This window comes from Chiloscyllium punctatum, chromosome 10 (assembly GCF_047496795.1).
Source record: "Chiloscyllium punctatum isolate Juve2018m chromosome 10, sChiPun1.3, whole genome shotgun sequence".
In the NCBI taxonomy this organism is placed as follows: Eukaryota; Metazoa; Chordata; class Chondrichthyes; order Orectolobiformes; family Hemiscylliidae; genus Chiloscyllium; species Chiloscyllium punctatum.
In genome coordinates, this window is record NC_092748.1 from 69,450,525 (window position 1) to 69,471,171 (window position 20,647).

General features: G+C 43.6%; 1 protein-coding gene across 4 annotated transcripts in view; it reads left to right on the forward strand.

The window, feature by feature from the left end:
• The window catches only part of tank (TRAF family member-associated NFKB activator), a 102,327-nt gene that overhangs the window by 63,051 nt on the left and 18,629 nt on the right, over positions 1 to 20,647 (forward strand). For all 4 annotated transcript variants that reach the window (XM_072579451.1, XM_072579452.1, XM_072579449.1 and 1 more), the window contains 3 exons: positions 9,790 to 9,863; positions 14,858 to 14,973; positions 17,376 to 17,941. In XM_072579451.1, coding sequence (XP_072435552.1) covers positions 9,790 to 9,863; positions 14,858 to 14,973; positions 17,376 to 17,941 — 756 coding nt within the window. The remainder of the gene's footprint in view (positions 1 to 9,789; positions 9,864 to 14,857; positions 14,974 to 17,375; positions 17,942 to 20,647) is intronic.

Here is a 20,647-nt window from a genome sequence, read left to right on the forward strand (position 1 = left end):
GTGCTCGGTGTTTCTCTCTCGTGCGCGCATGCGCCCTCTGTCTGTCTCTCTCTCTCGTGCACGCGCGCTCTATGTCTCTCTCTAGTGCGCGCGCACTCTGTGTCTCGCTCGTGTGCGCGCGCGCTCTGTCTGTCTCTCGCACGCGCACACACTCTGTGTCTCTCTCTTATGTGCACGCGCTCTGTCTCTCTCGTGTGCACGCGCGTGTGCTCTGTCTCTCTCTCGTGCGCGCGCGCTCTGTGCCTCTCTCTCTCTCTCGAGTGCGCGCGCGCTCTGTGTCTCTCTCATTTGCACGCGCGCGTGCTCTGTCTGTCTCTCTCTCTCGTGCACGCGCTCTCTGTGTCTCTCGTGCACGCACGCTCTGTGACACTCTCTCGTGTGCGCGCGCTGTGTCTCTCTCTCGTGTGCGCGCGCGCGCTCTGTCTCTTTCTCTCTCGTGCGCGCGCGCTCTGTCTCTCTCTCTCTCTCTTGCACGCGCGCACTCTGTGTCTCTCTCGCGCGCGTGCTCTGTGTCTCTCTCTCTCACACGCACCCGCTCTGTCCCTCCCTCTCTCTCGCGCGCGCGCGCTCTGTGTCTCTCTCTCTCACGCGCGTGCTCTGTGTCTCTCTCTCTCGCACGCACCCACTCTGTCCCTCCCTCTCTCGCGCGCGCACGCGCTCTGTCCCTCCCCTTGTCGCGCGCTCTGTCTCTCTCTCTCTCGCTCACGCGTGAGCTCTGTGTGTCTCTCTCACTCGTGCACGTGCGCGCTCTGTCTCTCTCGTGCGCGCGCGCTCTGTCTCTCTCTCTCTCGCGCACGCTCTGTCTCTCTCTCGCGCGCTCTGTGTCTCTCTCTCTCTCTCGTGCACGGCGCGCTCTGTGTCTCTCTCTCGTGCACACGCGCTCTGTGTCTCTCTCTCTCGTGCATGCACGCTCTGTGTCTCTCTCGCTCACGCGCGAGCTCTGTGTCTCTCTCGCGCGCGCGCTCTGTCTCTCTTTCTCTCTCGTGCGCGCGTGCTCTGTGTGTCTCTCTCTCTCTTGCACGCGCACGCTCTGTCTCTCTCTCTCTTGCACGCGCACGCTCTGTCTCTCTCTCTCGTGTGCGCGCAGCGCGCGCTCTGTGTCTCTCTCTCTCGTGCGCGCGCGATCTCTGTGTCTCTCTTGCACGCGCGTGCTCTGTCTCTCGCACGCGCTCGCTCTGTCCCTCCCTCTCTCTCGCGCGCACGCGCTCTGTCCCTCCCCCTCTCGCGCGCTCTATTTCTCTCTCTCGCTCACGCGCGAGCTCTGTGACTCTCTCTCTCTCTCGCGCGCGTGCTCTGTGTGTGTGTGTCTCTCTCTCGTGCACGCGCGCTCTGTGTCTCTCTTTCTCTCTCGTGCGCGCGCTCTGTGTCTCTCTCTCGTGTGCGCGCGCGCGCTCTGTGTCTCTCTCCCGTGTGCGCGCACGCGCTCTGTCTCTCTCTCTCTCTCACGCGAGCGCGTGCTCTGTGTTTCTCTCTCGTGCGCGCATGCGCCCTCTGTCTGTCTCTCTCTCTCGTGCACGCGCGCTCTATGTCTCTCTCTAGTGCGCGCGCGCTCTGTCTGTCTCTCGCGCGCGCACACACTCTGTCTCTCTCTCTCGTGCGCGCGCGCGCTCTGTGTCTCTCTCTCGTGCGCGCGCGCGCTCTGTGTCTCTCTCTCTCTCTCGAGTGCGCACGCGCTCTGTGTGTCTCTCTCTCGTTTGTACACGCGCGCGCTCTGTCTGTCTCTCTCTCTCGTGCACGCATGCTCTGTGTCTCTCTCGTGTGCGCGCGCAGCGCGCGCTCTGTCACTCTCGCACGCGCGCGCTCTGTTTCTCTCTCTCTTGCGCGCGCGCTCTGTGTCTCTGTCGTGTACGCGCGCTCTGTGTTTCTCCCTCTCTCGTGCATGTGCACGCTCTGTCTCTCCCTCTCTCGCGCGCGCGTGCTCTGTGTCTCTCTCGTGTGCGCGCGCTGCGCGCGCTCTGTCTGACTCTCGTGCGCGCGCGCTCTGTGTCTCTCTCTCGTGCACGCACGCTCTGTGTGTCTCTCTCGTGTGTGCGCGCGCGCGCTCTGTCACTCTCTCTCTCTTGCGCGCGCTCTGTCTCTCTCTCGTGCGCGCGCGAGCTCTGTGTCTCTCTCTCGTGCGCGCGCGAGCTCTGTGTCTCTCTCTCGTGCGCGTGCGCGCTCTGTGTCTCTCTCTCTCGTGCACGCGCGCTCTGTGTCTCTCTCTCTCGTGCACGCGCGCTCTGTGTCTCTCTCGCTCACGCGCGTGCTCTGTGTCTCTCTCCCGTGTGCGCGCGCGCGCTCTGTCTCTCTCTTTCTCTCTCGTGCGCGCGCTCTGTGTTTCTCTCTCGCACGCGCACGCGCGCTCTGTCACTCTCGCACTCGCACGCTCTGTCTCTCTCTCTCTCTCTCTCTCTCTCTCTCGCACGCGCGCGCTCTGTCTCTCTCGCGCGCGCTCTGTGTCTCTCTCTCTCGCACGCGCGCGCTCTGTCTCTCGCACGCGCTCGCTCTATCCCTCCCTCTCTCTCGCGCGCACGCGCTCTGTCCCTCCCCCTCTCGCGAGCTCTGTCTCTCTCTCTCTCGCTCGCTCACGCGCGAGCTCTGTGTCTCTCTCTCGCGCGCGTGCTCTGTGTCTGTCTCTCACGCGCGCGCTCTGTCTCTCTCTCTCTCGCCCACGCTCTGTGTCTCTCGCGCGCGCTCGCGCACGTTCTGTGTCTCTCGCGCACGTTCTGTGTCTCTCGCGCACGTTCTGTGTCTCTCGCGCACGTTCTGTGTCTCTCGCGCACGTTCTGTGTCTCTCGCGCGCGCTCGCGTACGTTCTGTGTCTCTCGCGCACGCTCTGTGTCTCTCGCGCACGCTCTGTGTCTCTCGCGCGCGCTCGCGCGCGTTCTGTGTCTCTCGCGCACGTTCTGTGTCTCTCGCGCACGCTCTGTGTCTCTCGCGCGCGCTCGCGCACGCTCTGTGTCTCTCGCGCGCGCTCGCGCACGCTCTGTGTCTCTCGCGCGCGCTCGCGCACGCTCTGTGTCTCTCGCGCGTGCTCGCGCACGCTCTGTGTCTCTCGCGCGCGCTCTGTGTCTCTTGCGCGCGCTCGCGCACGCTCTGTGTCTCTCTCTCTCGTGCGCGCGCTCTGTCTCTCTCTTTTCTCTCGTGCGCGCGCGCTCTGTGTTTCTCTCTCGCGCGCGCACGCGCGTTCTGTCACTCTCGCACGCGCACGCTCTGTCTCTCTCTCTCTCTCTCTCGCACACGCGTGCTCTGTCTCTCTCTCTCGTGCGTGCGCGCGCTCTGTGTCTCTCTCTCTCGTGCGCGCGCTCTGTGTCTCTCTCGTGCGCGCGCGCGCTCTGTGTGTCTCCCTCTCGCACGCGCTCGCTCTGTCCCTCCCCCTCTCGCGCGCGCGCACGCTCTCTGTCCCTCCCCCTCTCGCGCGCTCTGTCTCTCTCGCTCACGCGCGAGCTCTGTGTCTCTCTCTCGCGCGCGCTCTGTGTCTGTCTCTCGCGCGCGCGTGCTCTGTCTCTCTCTCTCTCTCGCGCGCGGTCGCGCACGCTCTGTGTCTCTCGCGCACGCTCTGTGTCTCTCGCGCGCGCTCGCGCACGCTCTGTGTCTCTCGCGCGCGCTCGTGCACGTTCTGTGTCTCTCGCGCGCGCTCGCGCACGTTCTGTGTCTCTCGCGCGCGCTCGCGCACGTTCTGTGTCTCTCGCGCGCGCTCACGCACGTTCTGTGTCTCTCGCGCGCGCTCGCGCACGTTCTGTGTCTCTCGCGCACATTCTGTGTGTCTCGCGCACGTTCTGTCTCTCTCGCGCGCGCTCGCGCACGCTCTGTGTCTCTCGCGCGCGCGCGTGCTCTGTGTCTTTCTCGCGCGCCCGCTCTGTGTCTCTCTCTCTCGCGCGCGTGCTCTCTGTGTCTTTCGCGCTCTCTCTCTCTCTCGCGCGTACGTGCTCTGTGTCTCCCTCATTCCTTCTCACTCTCTCAACCTCGCTCTCTTGCTGTCTCGTACATGCTCTTGTTCTCATGCTCTTGTTCTCATGCTGTTGCTCTCGTTCATTCTCACATGCTCCCGTTCGTTCTCGCACTCTCTCATTCGTTTCCGCGCTGTCTCACACTCGCTCTCTTGCTCCCTCACTCTATCTTGCAACCTCTATCTCTCGCTCGCACCCACTCTCGCTCGCTGTCTTGTTTGTTCTCGCTCTCTCTCGTTCGTTCTCTCTTTCTTGCTGTCTCTCTTTCTCGCGCACTCTCTTTCTCGCATGCTCACTCCCTCATGCACTCTCCCCCTCATGTGCTCTCACTCTCGTTTGTTATTGTTCTGTCTCGTTCAATCTCTCGTTCATGCTTGTTCTCTCATTTGTGCTCTTTCTCTCTTGTTCTCTTTCTCCTGCATGCGATCTCTCGCGCGCGCTCGCTCATACTGTCTCTTGCGTTGTCTCACTTGCTCACGCTCTCGCTCTCTTTCATTCTCGTGCTCTGTGTTATTGGTTCTCACTGGCTCACTCTCACTCATTCGCTCTCGCTCGCTCTCATTCTCTCTCCGTCTCTCATTCGTTCCCTTTTTCTCTCATTCTCTTACTCTTGCGCATTTTCTCACGTGTGCTGTCTCTCTCACGCGCGCTCTCACATGCTCGGTCTCTCACCTCACTCCTTCAGGTGCTCCCTACCTCGGGTGTTCTCTCCCTCGTGCATGCTCTACCCCTTGTGTGCTACCTCCCTCGTGCTCTCTCCTTTGCATGCTCTACCCCTTGTGCATTACCTCCCTCCTGCGTTATTGCGTTCTTGTTCATTCTCATTCTCTCTCATTTGTTCTCTTTCTCTCTTGTGCTCTCTCCCTCGTGCTCTCATCTCGCGTGTACTCTCTCTTATGTGCTCTTGCACGCTCTCTCTTTCGTGCTCACTTTCTCATGCTCTCTCGCTCTCATTCTTATTCTCTCTGCTGCGCACTCCTGCGCTATCTCTCCTGCGCTCACGCTTGCTCACATGCTCTTTCGCGCACTCTCTCTCTCGCACCCTCCCTCACGCTCTGTCAGGCGCACGATCTCGCTCTCTCTCTTGTTCTCATGCTCTCTCTCGCTCGCACTCTCTCGCTCTGTTTCTCTCGTTCTGTTTCTCTAGTTCTTTCTCGAGCTGTCTTTCTCATGCTCTCCCGCACGCGCTCTCTCTCTGCCTCACGTTCTGGCTCTTGTGCTTGTTCTCCCTTTCGTTCTCTTTCTCGCTCTCTCTCTCATTTGTTCTGTTTCTCGCGCTCTCTTGTTCATTCTCTTTCTTGCTCTCTCCCTCTCATTCGTGTTCTCTCGTTCGTTCTCTCTCTTCATTCTTTTTCTCTCTCTCTTTCTCTTGTTCGTTCTTTCTTGTTCATTCCCTCTCACTCTCTGATTCTCTGTCTGTCTCTCTCTCGCACGCTGTCTCTCTCTTGTCTTCTCTCTCTCTACTGCGCTCTGTCTGTCGCGCTTTCTGTCTCATGTTTTGTCTCTACTGCGCTCTTTCTCTTGTTTTCTTTTTCTCTTGCTCCTTCGTTTGTTCTGTCATGCTCTCTTGTTCCTTCTCGCTCTCTCGTTGTCTCGTTCATGCTCTTGTTCTCATGCTTACGCTCTCTCGTTCGTTCTCGTGCTCTCTCTCATTCTCGTGCTCTCTCGTTCCCTCCCTCTCTCTCGCTCCTTCCCCCTCTCTCGCACGCTGTACCTCTCTCGCTCGCTGTCTTGCTTGCGCTCTTGTTTGTTCTCGCACTTGTTCATTCTCACTCTTGTTCGTTCTCTCTATCTCGTTCATGCTCTCGCACTCTCTCGTTCTCTCACGCTCTTTCTCTCGCGCGCGCATGCGCTTTTTCTCTCTCTCACACGCATGCGCTCTTTCTTGCGAACACTCTTTCTCTCTTTTGCGCCGCTCTCTTTCTCATTCGCTCTCGTTCGTTCTCTTGCCCTTGCATGCACTCTCTCTCGTGCGCTCTTGCTCGTGCTGTCTCTTGCGCTCCCACTCGTTCGTTCTCGTGCTCTCTGTTGTTCATCCTCACTGGTTCACTCTCATTCGCTCTTGCTCACTTTCATTCTCTGTCTCTCATTTGTTCCCTTTTCGTTCTCTTACTCTCGCGCTCTCTTTCGCACGCTCTCTCCTTTCCCTCTGTCTCATTTGTTCTCTTGTTTGTTCTCTCTCTAGTTCTATCTTTCACATTCATTCTCTCTCGGTCATTCTCTCTCGTTCGTTGTTTCTCATTCATTTTTTCTCTCTCTGTCTCATTCATTCCCTCTTGTCCTCTCGTTTGTTCTCTCTTTCATTCATTCTCTCTCTCCCTCTTGTTCTCTCTCTCCCCCTCCTGTTCATTTTCTCTGTCTTGTTCATTCTCTTTCTCTCTCTTGTTCATTCTCTTTCTCTCTCTCTTGTTCGTTCCCTGTCTCTCTTGTGTTCTCTCTTGCTCGTTTGTTTTTTTTTCTCTCTCGTTCTCTTTCTCGTTCTTGTTCTCTCTCTCTTCCTCACGCTCTTGTTCGTTCTCTCGTGCTCTCTCGTTCATTCTCGCTCTCTTGTTCATGCTCTCATTCACACGCTTTCCCACGTGCTGTCACTCTCACACACTTTCTTTTGCACTCTTGTTCCCTTTCTTGCTCTCTCATTCTTGTTCTTTGCCTCTCACGTTCTCTGTCTCGCTCCCTCACTCTTGCGCGCTCTCGTTCGCTTGTTCTCTCTTGCTCGTGCTCTCGTTCGTTCTTGCGCTCTCCCGTTTGTTCTCTCTCACATTCTTTCTTTCTCTCTCTCTCTCTCTCTCTCTCTCTCTCTCTCTCTCTCTCTCGTTCATTCTCTTTCTCTTGTTCGTTCTGTCTCTTGTTCATTCACTCTCTCTTGTTCGTTCTCTCTCGTTTGTGCTCTCGCTCTTGTTCGTTCTCTCACTCTCTCATTTGTTCTCTCTCGTGCACTCTCTGTCTCGCATGCTCTCTCTCTTATTCTGCCTTCCTCTTGCTCTTGCTCTTTTTTTATCTGTACTGTGTCTGTATGTCTTGTATCATGGTTCCAACTGATGGAAATACTGGTCAACTCAGTTCTCAAAGTGAAATCTGTCTTTTTATTTTTATTGTTTAATTACCACTGTGGCAGTTAGTCACTGAACATAGTCACCAACTTTGCTGAAGTTCTTTTAACACAAAAATACAAGTTTATTACACAGACAAAATTGAAAAGATAAATGTCAGTTAATTTTCAAACATCTTAACATAAACAGCAACAATAAAGATTCAGCCTTTTTCCTGGTAATATTCTTTTCAGATACTCTATCTGAGAAAAATTCATTGCTTTCCCTTATGGACTATTTCCAGTTTTCCCCTTGGACGACTGGAAAAAATCTTAACACTTCTCCAGTTCTAGTGATGTTGATTCCTCTTCAGCTCTGACAATCAAGAGACTTCTACAAACTCTCTCTCAGCCTGGAGATTCTACAAATCTTTTGCTCTGTCTCAACATTTTTTGTCAGCTCTTCAAAACTTTTATTTAGTTTTCGATGGAAAATGTAATGAGTGGAGTGCCACAGGGGACAGTGCTTGGGCCTCCATTATCTACATTTACCACTACAACTTGGACAGGGTTGAATGTGCCCAATTTTCTTATGACATAAAAGATAGTAAGTGGTGAAGCGAGTATGCAAAGGATATAGATAAAAGATTGGGCAAAATTTGGCAGGTGGAGTTGAATGTCAGTATGTGAAAACGTGGCCACTTTGGCAGGAAAAATAAATAAACAACGTATTACTTAAATGGTGAGAGATGCAGAATTAGGGGTATCCAGGGATTTGGGTGCCCTGGTGCATAAATCACAAAGGTTAATATAGAGTGTAGGAAGTGATTGTGAAGCCAAATATGATGTGTTTTATTACAAGGTGAATCGAATATGTAAGTTGTGATCTTTGGTACAGTGGTCAGGGCGTTAGTGAGACCATACCTGGAGTAATGTGTACAGTTTTGATCTCCTTTTTTGAGAAAAGATACGTATAAGCATTATAGAGTCAGAGTCATAGAGATGTACGGCATGGAAACAGACCCTTTGGTCCAACCTGTCCACGCCAACCAAATATGCCAACCCAATCTCGTCCCACCTGCCAGCACCTGGCCCATGTCCCTCCAAACCCTGCCGATTCATATACCCATCCAAATGCCTCTTAAATGTTACAATTGTACCAGCCTCAGCAGTTCAGAGAAAGTTCACTAACGTGATTCCTGGAAACTGTCCATTAGAGTTTAGAGAGAGGTAATCAAATTCAAATATGTAAGATCCTGAGTGGGTTTGACATGGTTGACCAGAAAGAATACCTCTGATGAAGGGCTTTTGCCCGAAACGTCGATTTCGCTGCTCGTTGGATGCTGCCTGAACTGCTGTGCTCTTCCTGCACCACTAATCCAGTATTTGCTTTCCAGCATCTGCAGTCATTGTTTTTACCAGAAAGAATACCTCCCTTGTGGGAGGGACTAGAACAAGGCAACAGAGTTTATAAATAATGGGCTGCCTGCTTAAGACAGAGATTAGGAGATTTTGTTTTCTTTCAGTAGGTGGTGAGTTTTCAGAACTCTCTTCCCCGGAAAACAATGGAAACAGGGTAATTTAGATATTTTAAGGCAGAGGTAAATGGATTCTTGACTAACAGGACTATTAACTTGTCTCATGGATAGGATGGAATGTGAAATTGAGATGTCAATCATTTGGGTGAGTAGACTTGAGGAACTGACTAGCTTACTCCTTCAAATTTGTATCTTTCTCCTTCTTTCTTTCTCCTTTCTTCTCTCACTCTTTCTTTTTCTACCTCTTTCCTCTTCTTGTTCTCTTTTGAATGTCTCCAATTATCTATAAATTACATTCATGCAATTTTGCCATGCTCCCTATCTTCTTTTTTATTCAACCTTTCTTTCTTTATGTATATCCTTACCCTTTCTATTTGTGTCTTATGCTTTTTTTTTCAATGAGATGCATTTAATCATCTAATTGTCCACTAACCACAGAAATTACTACTACTCCTTCAATAGAGAGCTGGAACATAATGTTCTAAATATGGTTATTCTATTTGGTAGTATAGGCCTCTCTTCCATCTAAGATGTGAGCCAGATCATGGAGCGATGGTTATACATTATTTGAACTGCCACAGAAGCATTTGAAATGAACAGCCCAATGTTTTCATCTGGGGGCATGGGAAAACTGCAGTTTGTCTGAGTAGATTAATATCTTTTCAAAAAATGTAAATTGAGTTTGCAGAGCTTATTTCAGTAAGTGCAATTTATAATCTAAAGAATCCACACAGGCTGAGCGATATCAATCCAGCCTGCCAAGACACATGCAACTTAAAACTTTTAGAACTTTTAATTGTTAGTATCTTCTGCCTCAATGTTGAGTGTGGAGGTTTAGAAAGGCTCAACCTTGGCACTGTTGCCTCTTTGGCAGATAATTTGCTCATTAAAACGCCAAGATCTGTTCAGTACCAGCAACATGAGGTCAATATAAATTAACTGAAGTGTAGAATTGAGCTTTAAATGTGCCTTTCAAATTATCTTGTACATTAGAGGAAAGAGTTGATCAATCATATGTTAAATTAAACTTGTAGTGTGACACAATTTCAGCAGATGGTGCTCACTGATCATCTACCTGCTCAGTCAGTTGGAATTGGCAGTTCCAGCCTTGCAGCGTGCATTGCATTAGCTGTTATTTTCACTATAAATAAGTTAACATACATTCTATTTGTAAGAATATGTATACCTTATAACTGAGCTGTCTTCTCTACAGTCATACAATGATTTATACTACCTGTTTATTTTTAACCAAGAAACAAGATTTAGTTATTGTTAAATATGTTTATATTTCAAGGTAAACCGGAAGATGGCTGAATCATCATCAAAGAATGCTGTTCCTCTGACAGGGACTGATCATCCTCTATACAAGTATGTTTTTTTTCCTCAATGGATAATCGTGTTTGTAAAATGCTTTGACAATAAACCCACATCAATGATAAAGGCTACAATAGTACGAAAAGCAGAATTATTTTCTTTGTATCTTTATGACTGTGACAAATATTTTAGTTATATTGATCAAATTAAGCAATATTAAGGAAACTAAAGTCAATGAACACTCATTGCCAGCATTCTTTGAAGTTGCAAATTGTGTCTAATTTGTTAAATCTTACACACTTGACACCAATAATTGTGATTAGATTTTCACAATTATTACCTGGTTACATATGAAAGGCTTTGGCCAGATTAGATAGATTGGCTAAGAATGAAATTTAAGAACTGGAGAAACTGAGAAATTTCAGACACATAATTGAAATGGGTAAATAAACAAACAGAAAAAAAAATTGAAGCTAATGGAATGTTGGTCTCTGTTTCAAGCCGGTTGAAAAAACAAAGAGGTGGAAGTTAGTTTTGTTGTATTGTGAGCAGAGGTTTTCAACCAGTGTCCCGCGGCAAGGTGAGAAATATGCTGTGAAATTCTCAAAGCAGTGCCACATTGCATCGACGTCCAATACCATGCCTGTGCGGAAATGTAGGACTAAGCATGTGCAGAAAATGGAAAATCTGTCTGCTTACCCATGTGCAGGCCCAAACATGCAGTCTTTGACTACACAAAGATCAAGGATTGTAACTCCATGACAAGAAGAAACTGCGCATGCACAGTAAAGAAGAATGCAGTTGTTCAATGACTGTTGAACTAACATGCCTGACTGGACACATTTGCATGGATTTTAGGGTGAATATTTTTGGAATTTTTTATGCCACTGTTCAGTTGAACACGGTTAAGCCACCGATCTAAGTTTTAGAATCGCTTTCTAAAAAGAAATGTATAAGTTGTTGTTTATTTGTTGTGTATACTCTATTGCAAACCTCGCTAGTAAGGCTGTAGCCATGGTAAATGCAAATAAATGTGACCTTTTATGAGCAATCAATCCAGCTGAAAAAATTGGTCTTCCATGGAATTATTTATCTCATTGAAGTGTGTCTTGATTTTGAAAAAGTTGGGAGTCACTGGTTTAGACCACTGCATTCATTCCAGGAAAGATATGTTGCTTTTGGAGGAAGTATAATCAGCCTGATAACAAGATTAAATTACAAAGCCAGTTTGCACAGATCACGAAACAAGCTAAGTACCGTGATGCTGGAGATCGGAAATAAAAAATAAGTGCTGGAGAAACTCAGCGGGTAATGAAGCCTCTGAAGAGAGAGAGAGGAAGAGTTAATATTTTGGGTTGACCCTTTTGGGTGCCAAGTTTGACTGATGGTATGCATGATACTGATATGAAGATAGACTAGGTTGGTTAAGACTATATTCACTGGCATTTCAAAGAATAAGCGGGGCATCTCATAGAAACTAACAAAATTCTCTCTAGATCCGGGAAACGCAAGACTGATGTTTCCAATGATCAATGAATCCAGAATCAGGGATCTCAGTTTAAGGATATGGAGTACCCATTTCAGTACTGAGATGAGGAGACATTTCTTCACCCAAAGTGTGGTGAGCCTGTGGAATTCTCTGCCACAGAAAGCATTTGATGCCTAATCATTGAATGTTGTAGGCAAGTGATAGATCTGGTTCTTAGAGCTAAAGAGATCAAAAGGTATGGGGAGAAAGTGGGAACAGGATGCAGAGTAGGTTGGTTATCCAAATGGTTTATTCCTGTTCCTATTTTCTATGTTTCTGTATGTTGATAACAAGTCATGAGGAATACCTGTTCTTTGCTTTGCAGTTCTTCTCAGGATGATTGATCACCTGCTCCTAATTGTTTTCTTTTGTTACTGTTACATGGGGCTAGTCTATCTCTTACAAGATGTGTTCCACTGCATGCTGCTTTTGATGAGGCTCTAGTTATTACTCATGCTCAATGATGAGAGAGAATGAATCTTTGAGTATTTGCCCATTCATACAACACAAATTGCTATTGCCCTGCAATTAAAACCCTTTTATGTTTATCCCATGTGTCTTACAAAATGCAAGGCAATAACAATACAACAGTTCAAATTTTAAGTTGTAGTTGGAGGGTTTGCTGTGCTGTAATGTTGCCAATGAGCATAGTAAAGTGAGACAAGTTTATTTCAATACTTTGAATACAGGCTCTGTCAAATGGAGTAAGTTGAGAGGAAATTTTTTGTAGCATCTATGCTTTTCTACATTCAGAAATTATGGTTAATTTTACCTTGGCAGATACTCTGAAACAGGAAAAATTATTTATCATCTGCTATGTCCACTGAACTTAATCCATGAAATTTACTATTTGTTCCATCATCTTTCACATTATTCAGGTGGCTGTTGTGCAGGGAGTACTCTATAATGCTAAATGAAACAACTGTATTTTGTTGGAACTACACAGATTTGTTTGTGGTGTTATTTTTCAGTTCCTGTGATGCACTTCTTATTCAGAAAGTTAACCCTGATTTTAATTACAATTGCAGAGCCACGGAACTGGGAGTTTACAATGAATCAATAAAGTTAAACCCAAATGATTCGGTTAGATAGATTTATAACTTGTGCAAAGATATCTTAAAACATCAATTTTGTGGCTTCAAATTTAGGTACAGAAAGTATACTTTGGGACTTCTTTAAGAAAAGTCATTCTGGACCTGAAAGTTGATGTACCTAAGTTAATGATTTTTTTTTCAATGAGTTTACAGATCCCTGTGTATGCTGTTTTGCCAAGTGATTTACTGCACATGCAGTAAGTCTGGGGTCGCTTCTCTGACAGCAAGTTTTAGGTTCATTTTATTGGATATTATGGTACTTTCTTTTGTGAAGATAGAGTACATCCATCCTATATTTCATATTGTTTATTGTGAAAATTTAATACAGATCGTCTCTTTGTACTACAGGTGCAAAATCATTTTCTATCATCGGAGCGAATATTTGCTAAAAGGAATATAGATTTATAGCTATGAACTTTGCCAATGGGACAGTGCTTTCAATCTTATTCTATAGATGACGAGAAAAATTATTTGTTTATAATTACAAGTAGCGGTGCATTACATTTGGCCATAGTAGAATGAACAAGTGTCCCACTTTTCTCAATGATTTAAATAAACAATGCAAGCATGCTAATTAGCTGAAATCTAGGTCAGCAAATATCTCCCAGTTAATTAACTATTTGAAAGACTGCAATTTCAATAAATTACCCATCATGTTTATTCTGTCAAAGCTATTCCAGCTGTCAATTTATAATTTGACATAGTAGCATTTTTAAGATGATAAACCTAAAAAATATTATTTAAAGTCATGGAAGTTGATGTTTTTCTCTACCTTAATAAACAATTCCTCATTCCTGTATAATTTGTATGTCAAGATCTTTCAGTGTTTTCACGTGTTGACAGTCATTTTGTTCTACTTAACTGCAATTTGATTTTTTTTCCCCCTGGCCTTTGTTTTACCCCTGTTTTTTGTTACTTTATACTCGAGCCAAAAAAAAACTAGTGAATTCTTCAAAAATGGTCCATGCATGTACAAATTTGACGTTTTTATTTTCTTCTAGTTTTCTGATCTTCGGTTAGGATCATTCTCTGTTTCATAAATGTTTTTCATTTCTCCTCCACTTTTGCTCCACCTCCACCCCACTACTCCCATCAACTCCCAATTCACCAGTTAAAATTTATTCTAACTTTCACAAACCCCCATTCTTTCAGTAGCTGAGAATGCTCTTATTTTAAAATACTCAAGATATATGGTGTTCAACAGTCCAGTTTTCAAGGCTGTATTTTGCAGCAAAAATTTTTGACATCACTGTATATCCAAATTAAGCTCCTGTGATAACTTAATGTGCAAAAAGACTACTTTATGTCCTGTAGAGCAGAAGATACAATTTCTGTGCATGGTTCTCATGTGGGGTAGTAACTGTGGTGTTACATTAAGCCTCTGTATTCTTAGCTTGTTTATGGAAAGTAATATCACAAAAGAATCTTGATCCTCATTATTACCATGACACACTGTTTGAGTCTGTGTGCATACGAAGTGTTGGGCTGGGATGTCCACCGTAGACCACAGGTCCGCTCTCGCAGATGGGCTTGGGCTTGGTATCTTGTACTAGGTGCTCATATCTTGGAAATTATACCTCACCTCCGAGGAAAGAAAGTTTGCGAGAAAAACATAAAAGAAACAGTTCATGTTGTGTGTTATTGGAGCACATCATATTGTTCACAAAATCCTTTTATTCAGTTATTAACTGGAAGTAATAAAACATCAATGAATGCAGACCAGATATGTTATAGATGAGTATAAGGGGTGCCAGGATAGTGTAGCCAGATTGCGTTTCTGCCAGAGTCTTCAGTGAAGTACCTCTGAATTCCTCTTGGCATGATACCAACCCCTGAAGGGGTGATTATCTTGCCATGCTGGTATGAGCTTGAAGTAGTAATTCAGCAGGATTTATAGTGCCAGTCTAGTGCTGGATCATTGTAAATGCCAAATTTAAATTGGACACAAACTTGGCAGTACAGACTGGTTATAAAACATTCGACTTCTGTGTTGAGGAATTAGTTCCAAAAGCAATATTCTCCCATGAAACTAATACTTAGTTCTGAAATATTATAAGTTATCACTGCAATAAATGTCATTGCATCAAATCTTTACTTGTAGATGTATAACAGTTTTTTTGGTATTCATACCTGCACAAAGAAATAAAGCCATTTATTCGAAATGTAGCTCTTATCACCACCTGGTGGCCTGCCTCCCAACCAGATGATCACAGGTTCAGGAAATGTGAAAAATTGGCAGTTTTCTACTTTGCTATAAGCGCACCTTCTGTCAGCTGATCATGTAACAGAATAGATTGTGGTCACGGCCAAGTCTGAGACCTAGACGTCCCTCCTTCCTACTGAAGAAGGCTGTGTAATGGCAAGTGATTTATGTAGGAATATTAACATTAAACCGCTTTTCTGACATACCAATACTTGTATTACAGAGAGAGGTTGGACTTTGCTTTTCAGGAGATTTGTCAAGAATTTAACCAACTATCTGCCTTAACAAAGAAACAAACGGAACTTCTGAGTAAATATAACTGCAGCAAAGAAGTGATAAGTGAGTACTATGCACATTTTCTTTGCATCGTACTTCAATCGTTTGGGGAAGCCAATGGAATCTTTAATATTGCAAAGATAATTACCTGATTTTTCCCCCACTTATTAGAATGTTGTATCTCTCATTGGAAATCTCCATTATTTGAACCCTTGTTTTCTTGTTTTGTTTCAAATATGGTGAAAATACAACTACAGTCTTTACATAAAAAGAAGCTAATGGACAAACACTTAATTACAGAAGAAATATCTGAAGACTTTTTGAACATTGTTTGAAAAAAGCAATATACAAGACTGGTCATTACTTTTATCATGCTGTCCAATTTGTAATTCATATAAGCCGATAGAAATGCTTGCAACTTCTGTCAATAATACCTTAAAACTCTTGAAAACGAGTTTCCAATAAATTTACAACATTGAAACGAGAGTCTGGTGGGGTGGGGAGGAAATTAAAATCAAAATTTAATTTTTCATGATTTCAAAATGCTACTTTAAATTTACCAGCTGTGCTAGACTTGAGTTCTTTCTCCAACTAAGTATTTGTTCTCCTTTTTCTAATTTTATAATATCAGAAATGCAAGGTCTGCGTTGACACCAATGATATAATGACTACAGAACCTGATAAAATTGAAGGTTTAATAAGGGAGTGGGACTAATGGAATGAATTGCTAACTTTATCTTAAAGAATACAAGTGTTCAGTGACATTAAAAAACAGGTTTTTATCCCATAAATCTTGATTTGACTCAATACAACAAGTATACTGATTTCACAACTTTGGTATATGTAACTTTTTAGTAAAGATCAATTTGTTGCTTTTGAGCTGGAGCATGGTATGAACATTCCTCCACTTCTAGTAGCTTCAATAAAGCTATGAAACAAATATAATATTTGCCTTGTTTTGTGCACTTAGGTGTTCCCAGTCACATTCAACCCCAGCTTGTGGGAAAGCAAGTGCTAGTTAGGTAAATTATATGAGTGCAACTTTTATGCAGCCATTGGAAGCACAAACTCTCGGTCATTGCCCCCATCACAATTTTCTCTTTCTGTGAAGAAGCACTGAACCACTCTTTGTTATTTTGAAGTACAGTGCATTGGGTTACCAGGAGTAAAATGTCAATATTTCTAGGCTTTTGTAAACAAAAGGATTGCTTGAAATAACCGCAGTGAAAATTGTTAAAGGCACAGCAGTTTTCATGTGTATTTTAAGATTTAGGGGTGAGGTTGATATTTCTTGTAATAATTTTACAGCTAGTGATTCATGGCTACTTGCATTTCAATCCTAGAAAATTAAATACTTTTAAAAATATGATTGGCTCAACTTTGCACTGAAGGTATTTACTACTATCACCTTCCTTTTCTTCTGCCTTAGGCCATTCGCGTCCATGAACTCTTTGCTCCTGTGATCTTGAGTCTAGGAGATCTTTATTTCTCATTGCCTAGGAAGACACCTTTAACCTCCAATTATGACCTCCTTATGTCGCAGGAAACAGATCAGATGCTTAATCCTATGCCAATTACTGCAGCTATGATATAAATTGAAAGCTCTTTATTATAAATAAAGATATTCAAAAAACTTTTGTTTTGTTGCCATGACCTAGCTATGTAGATCTCAGAAAAGTAGTGATCAACTGCCATTCTTCCAGATAGATTGTTTTCCGTACCAACTATGGATGCTGGTTTTTGAACTCCAGAACAATTTCAAAACTATGCATTGGTCAAATTTTAAATGCTGTCAGAGGTATTGATTAAAAAGTAATGTTTATTCTGTATGCTCCAAAAGAAGTTAATTTTTTTAATTATGTGATTCGTCATTCCACATACACACCATGTAATATGTTGTATTTTGGATTATTTAACATAATGCAAGTGCTTAATGTATGTCCTTAATGTAACAAAGTATATGTTTTACACTTGCAATATACCATATGTCTGTTAATGTGCTGTAGAGAAGAAGATACAAAGGGCTGCCATAAGTAGGTTGAACATTGCCCTAGTTCAAGAAGTACAAGGCACCTTCTCCATGCCTTGGAATCAATCCATACCCACTTAATAGCATAATGTATAAAATACTTCAGGAATACCCACAATCTCCTACTTATGCAGGACATATCCTATTACAATGGGGAACTGGGTGCATAATGGTTTGGACTTTTACGTCTGGAACTTGTATCTAAATCAAGTCAGACTCTTGGGAGGGAGATCTTCTCTGTCTTTTGACAAGTTTGGGCAATCTAATTTGGTGGTTTTAACTAAACCCAATTTGGCATAATTGTCAATGTTATTCTGATCAACTTATGACTGATATGAAAAATGAGGCAAGGATAGTCTGTTGCTTTCTTTACTTTTTTTTTGGCTTTCCTATATGGTTTGGAATCAAATTATTGTCTTTTCTTACATTCTTTTAGATATGCCGTTCTCAATGCCTATACAGTGTACAGACGAAGGAGGGGAAGAACGTGTAGCAGAACATTTTGTTGGCAAGGACAAAAGTGTATCTAAAAGCTCTGCTGTGTTACAAGAAGGGTATAGAATGCAACAGGAACATCTTCAAGTAGTTGAGTCTCTGTCTGAACTAGATATCAGATTCCCGCCTTCTGATAATGACTATGATTTCCTAAACAGTGCACCAGAAAAAACAAGACCAAAAACTGCTTTTGAAGATCCCATACGTAAAGTTGATGAAGCACTGATGCAAGGTGATATCCAGGACTTGAAAGATAAGAATAGGGAAGAATGCACTTTATTTGAAACGTTTCCTGTGGGACCAACTAATAAGATGAAACCCAACCCTTTTGGTGATGAGCAAGGAAAGATTGCAAACATTAATACTTCTGTAGGTACTGCAGTTGATAACAGCACATTGAGAAGTCCTTCAAGCCCCTCATTTCTTCAACCTTCTAAATCTTTTCCAAATGCTGAATCTCATCAAATGATTTCAACAGAACCAACAGTGATCAGAGGTCCGCAACATGTAAGTCAAAACCTACTAAAACCAGCATTGTAAATAATGTATTTCAATTGTATTATTTGTTATTTAGTGACATGCATCCATATTTCTGATGTTTGTGGTCAGAATAGTGCACCTTCTCCATGCCTTGGAATCAATCCATACCTACTTAAAAGTATAATGTATAAAATACTTCAGGAATACCCACAATCTCCTACTTATGCAGGACATATCCTATTACAATGGGGACCTGGGTGCATAATGGTTTGGACTTTTACGTCTGGAACTTGTATCTAAATCAAGTCAGACTCTTGGGAGGGAGATCTTCTCTGTCTTTTGACAAGTTTGGGCAACCTAATTTGGTTTTAACTAAACCCAATTTGGCATAATTGTCAATGTTATTCTGATCAACTTATGACTGATGAAAAATGAGGCAAGGATAGTCAATTGTAGAAGATGCTGCTCTTCCTGCATTTAGTTGACACACGTTGTGGTAACATACAGAAGACTATTTTGCATGTTAATTTATGTTAACTCCAGACTCTGAAATAAGGTTGTTTCCTCTGCCTCAACCAATATACAAATACCTTTAAGAAAATAGGTTTTTTTGGCAAACAAATTATTTATTTACAGTGATCAAGCAATTTAGATATTAATTGTTTACAACATTTGCATGGGAGGAATATGATCAAATGTCTGATGGCCAATTAGGTTTTTAATACCTGCAAGCAATTTAAATCATAACTTGTTTACTGTTCACACATCTGTCTATGTTTTTGATCATTATATAATCTGAATGATTTAGAACAAAACTTCATTGTCCAATCAAATAAGTCTATTTTGTCCATCTGTACTGGCAGTGTATTTCAAATTAAGATTCCCAGCCTGCAAATAGATTTGATTTAATGAGTTTTTGCAATCCAAAGAAATAACTAAGTTTTGTTTTTGGTTTTCGTATTGACCACTCCAGGGGATAGATCAAACAAAGTTCTTTCTCAGATACAGCTAGTTAAAATCTGTTAACTTCTAATGAAATGTATTTTCGGAAACAAACTAAAGCAGAAAACGGTGTTCTTATTATTAAATCCTAGTTGATGTTTGCTAAGAAAGTTAGACTGCATTTTACACTGTCATTATCTTTTGGAGAAAAGAAAGCTCTGGTAAAATTCCTAATTATACCACATGTTCTTAAGTATCTTGTCCATTGCTTTCCAAGTTGGATTGTGTTTATATCTATATATTTATTTTGGGCGGCATGGTGGCATAGTGGTTGGCACTACTGCCTCACAGCGCCAGAGACTCGGGTTCAAATTCCATCTCGGGCAACTGTCTGTTTGGAGTTTGCACGTTCTCCCTGTGTCTGCGTGGGTTTCCTCCAGGTGCTCTTGTTTCCGCCCACAGTCTAAAGATGTGCAGGTTAGGTGAATTGGCCATGCTAAGTTGCCCGTAGTGTTAGGTGAAGGGGTAAATGTAGGGGAATGGGTCAGTGTGGACTTGTTGGGCCGAAGGGCCTGTTTCCACATTGTAAGTAATCTAATCTAATCTTACACAATATAACCCAGACTTCTGCTTTTGGTAGGTTTCTATGATGTATAGTGGACGGTCAGTGAAGTAAACTGAGTTTTCCTTTTCTTACATTCCTCATTTCCAGAGTGAAATGCATTCTTCACTTATCGTGAATGGACTTCATGTTGATTTCAAAGTTTTTGGATATGTTTGCAGGTCAAAATAAGATGCTTCCAAGATGTTCTAAAACTGTAAAGACTGTGAGAGCCAGGAAATCTGATAGACTATTTCTTGTTTGTTGATTTTTTTTTGTGTGTGGAAATGAATTTAAATTAATATGCAGTCATTCCTCTGTATCTGCAAGGGTTCTGTTCCTGAGAACCCCCATGAATGATGAAATTCGTGAGTTCAGAGCTCACTTAAAAGCGACTTAAAAATAGCAGATATGGGTGTTTTGCCCATGGATGTTGAATTTTGTTGATACATGTTTTCTGGCATGGACAGGTGAAATTCGCAACTTGTGGATACTGAGGATTTTCTGTAATTCTTTTTGATACATGCACTATACACTTGGCTCATTAAAGCATAAGAAAGCAGATATGACGAACTTCCCATTTGGTCCATTCTTACTTATTTTCTGTCAGGGCTCATTCAGATTATTTTCCTTCTCTAAATTCATACTGTTGATTTAAATGCAGACCTATGAATCAGTTCTCATTTTGCAAAAGTTTAACCCTGCCACTAAATGTTGCACTAAATACTTCTATTTATAAATTGGAGTTTTAAGCATGGGGATATATTTATTTAACTTTATCTTTTACTCTTTATTCATTTGAAATATTTCATGGTGCCTACAGACATTGAGTTGTTGCAATTTTTAACAACTAAGAACAAATTCTCCATTTCGTTTTTCAGTGAAGATCGATTGATATTCTACAGCTTCTGGGTAAAAACAATGACTGCAGATGCTGAAAACCAAATACTGGATTAGTGGTGCTGGAAGAGGGCTTTTGCCCGAAACGTTGATTTCGCTGCTCGTTGGATGCTGCCTGAACTGCTGTGCTCTTCCAGCACCACTAATCCAGTATTCTACAGCTTCTGTTCATAATTCTTCACCCAGTATCTAAAAGCACCTTCACTCTTGGAATGTTCTTCTCTGTCTTTCGATTATTTTCTATTTATGCTAATTATAACAGCAGCATTTCGTGCAATGTAACTGTCAGC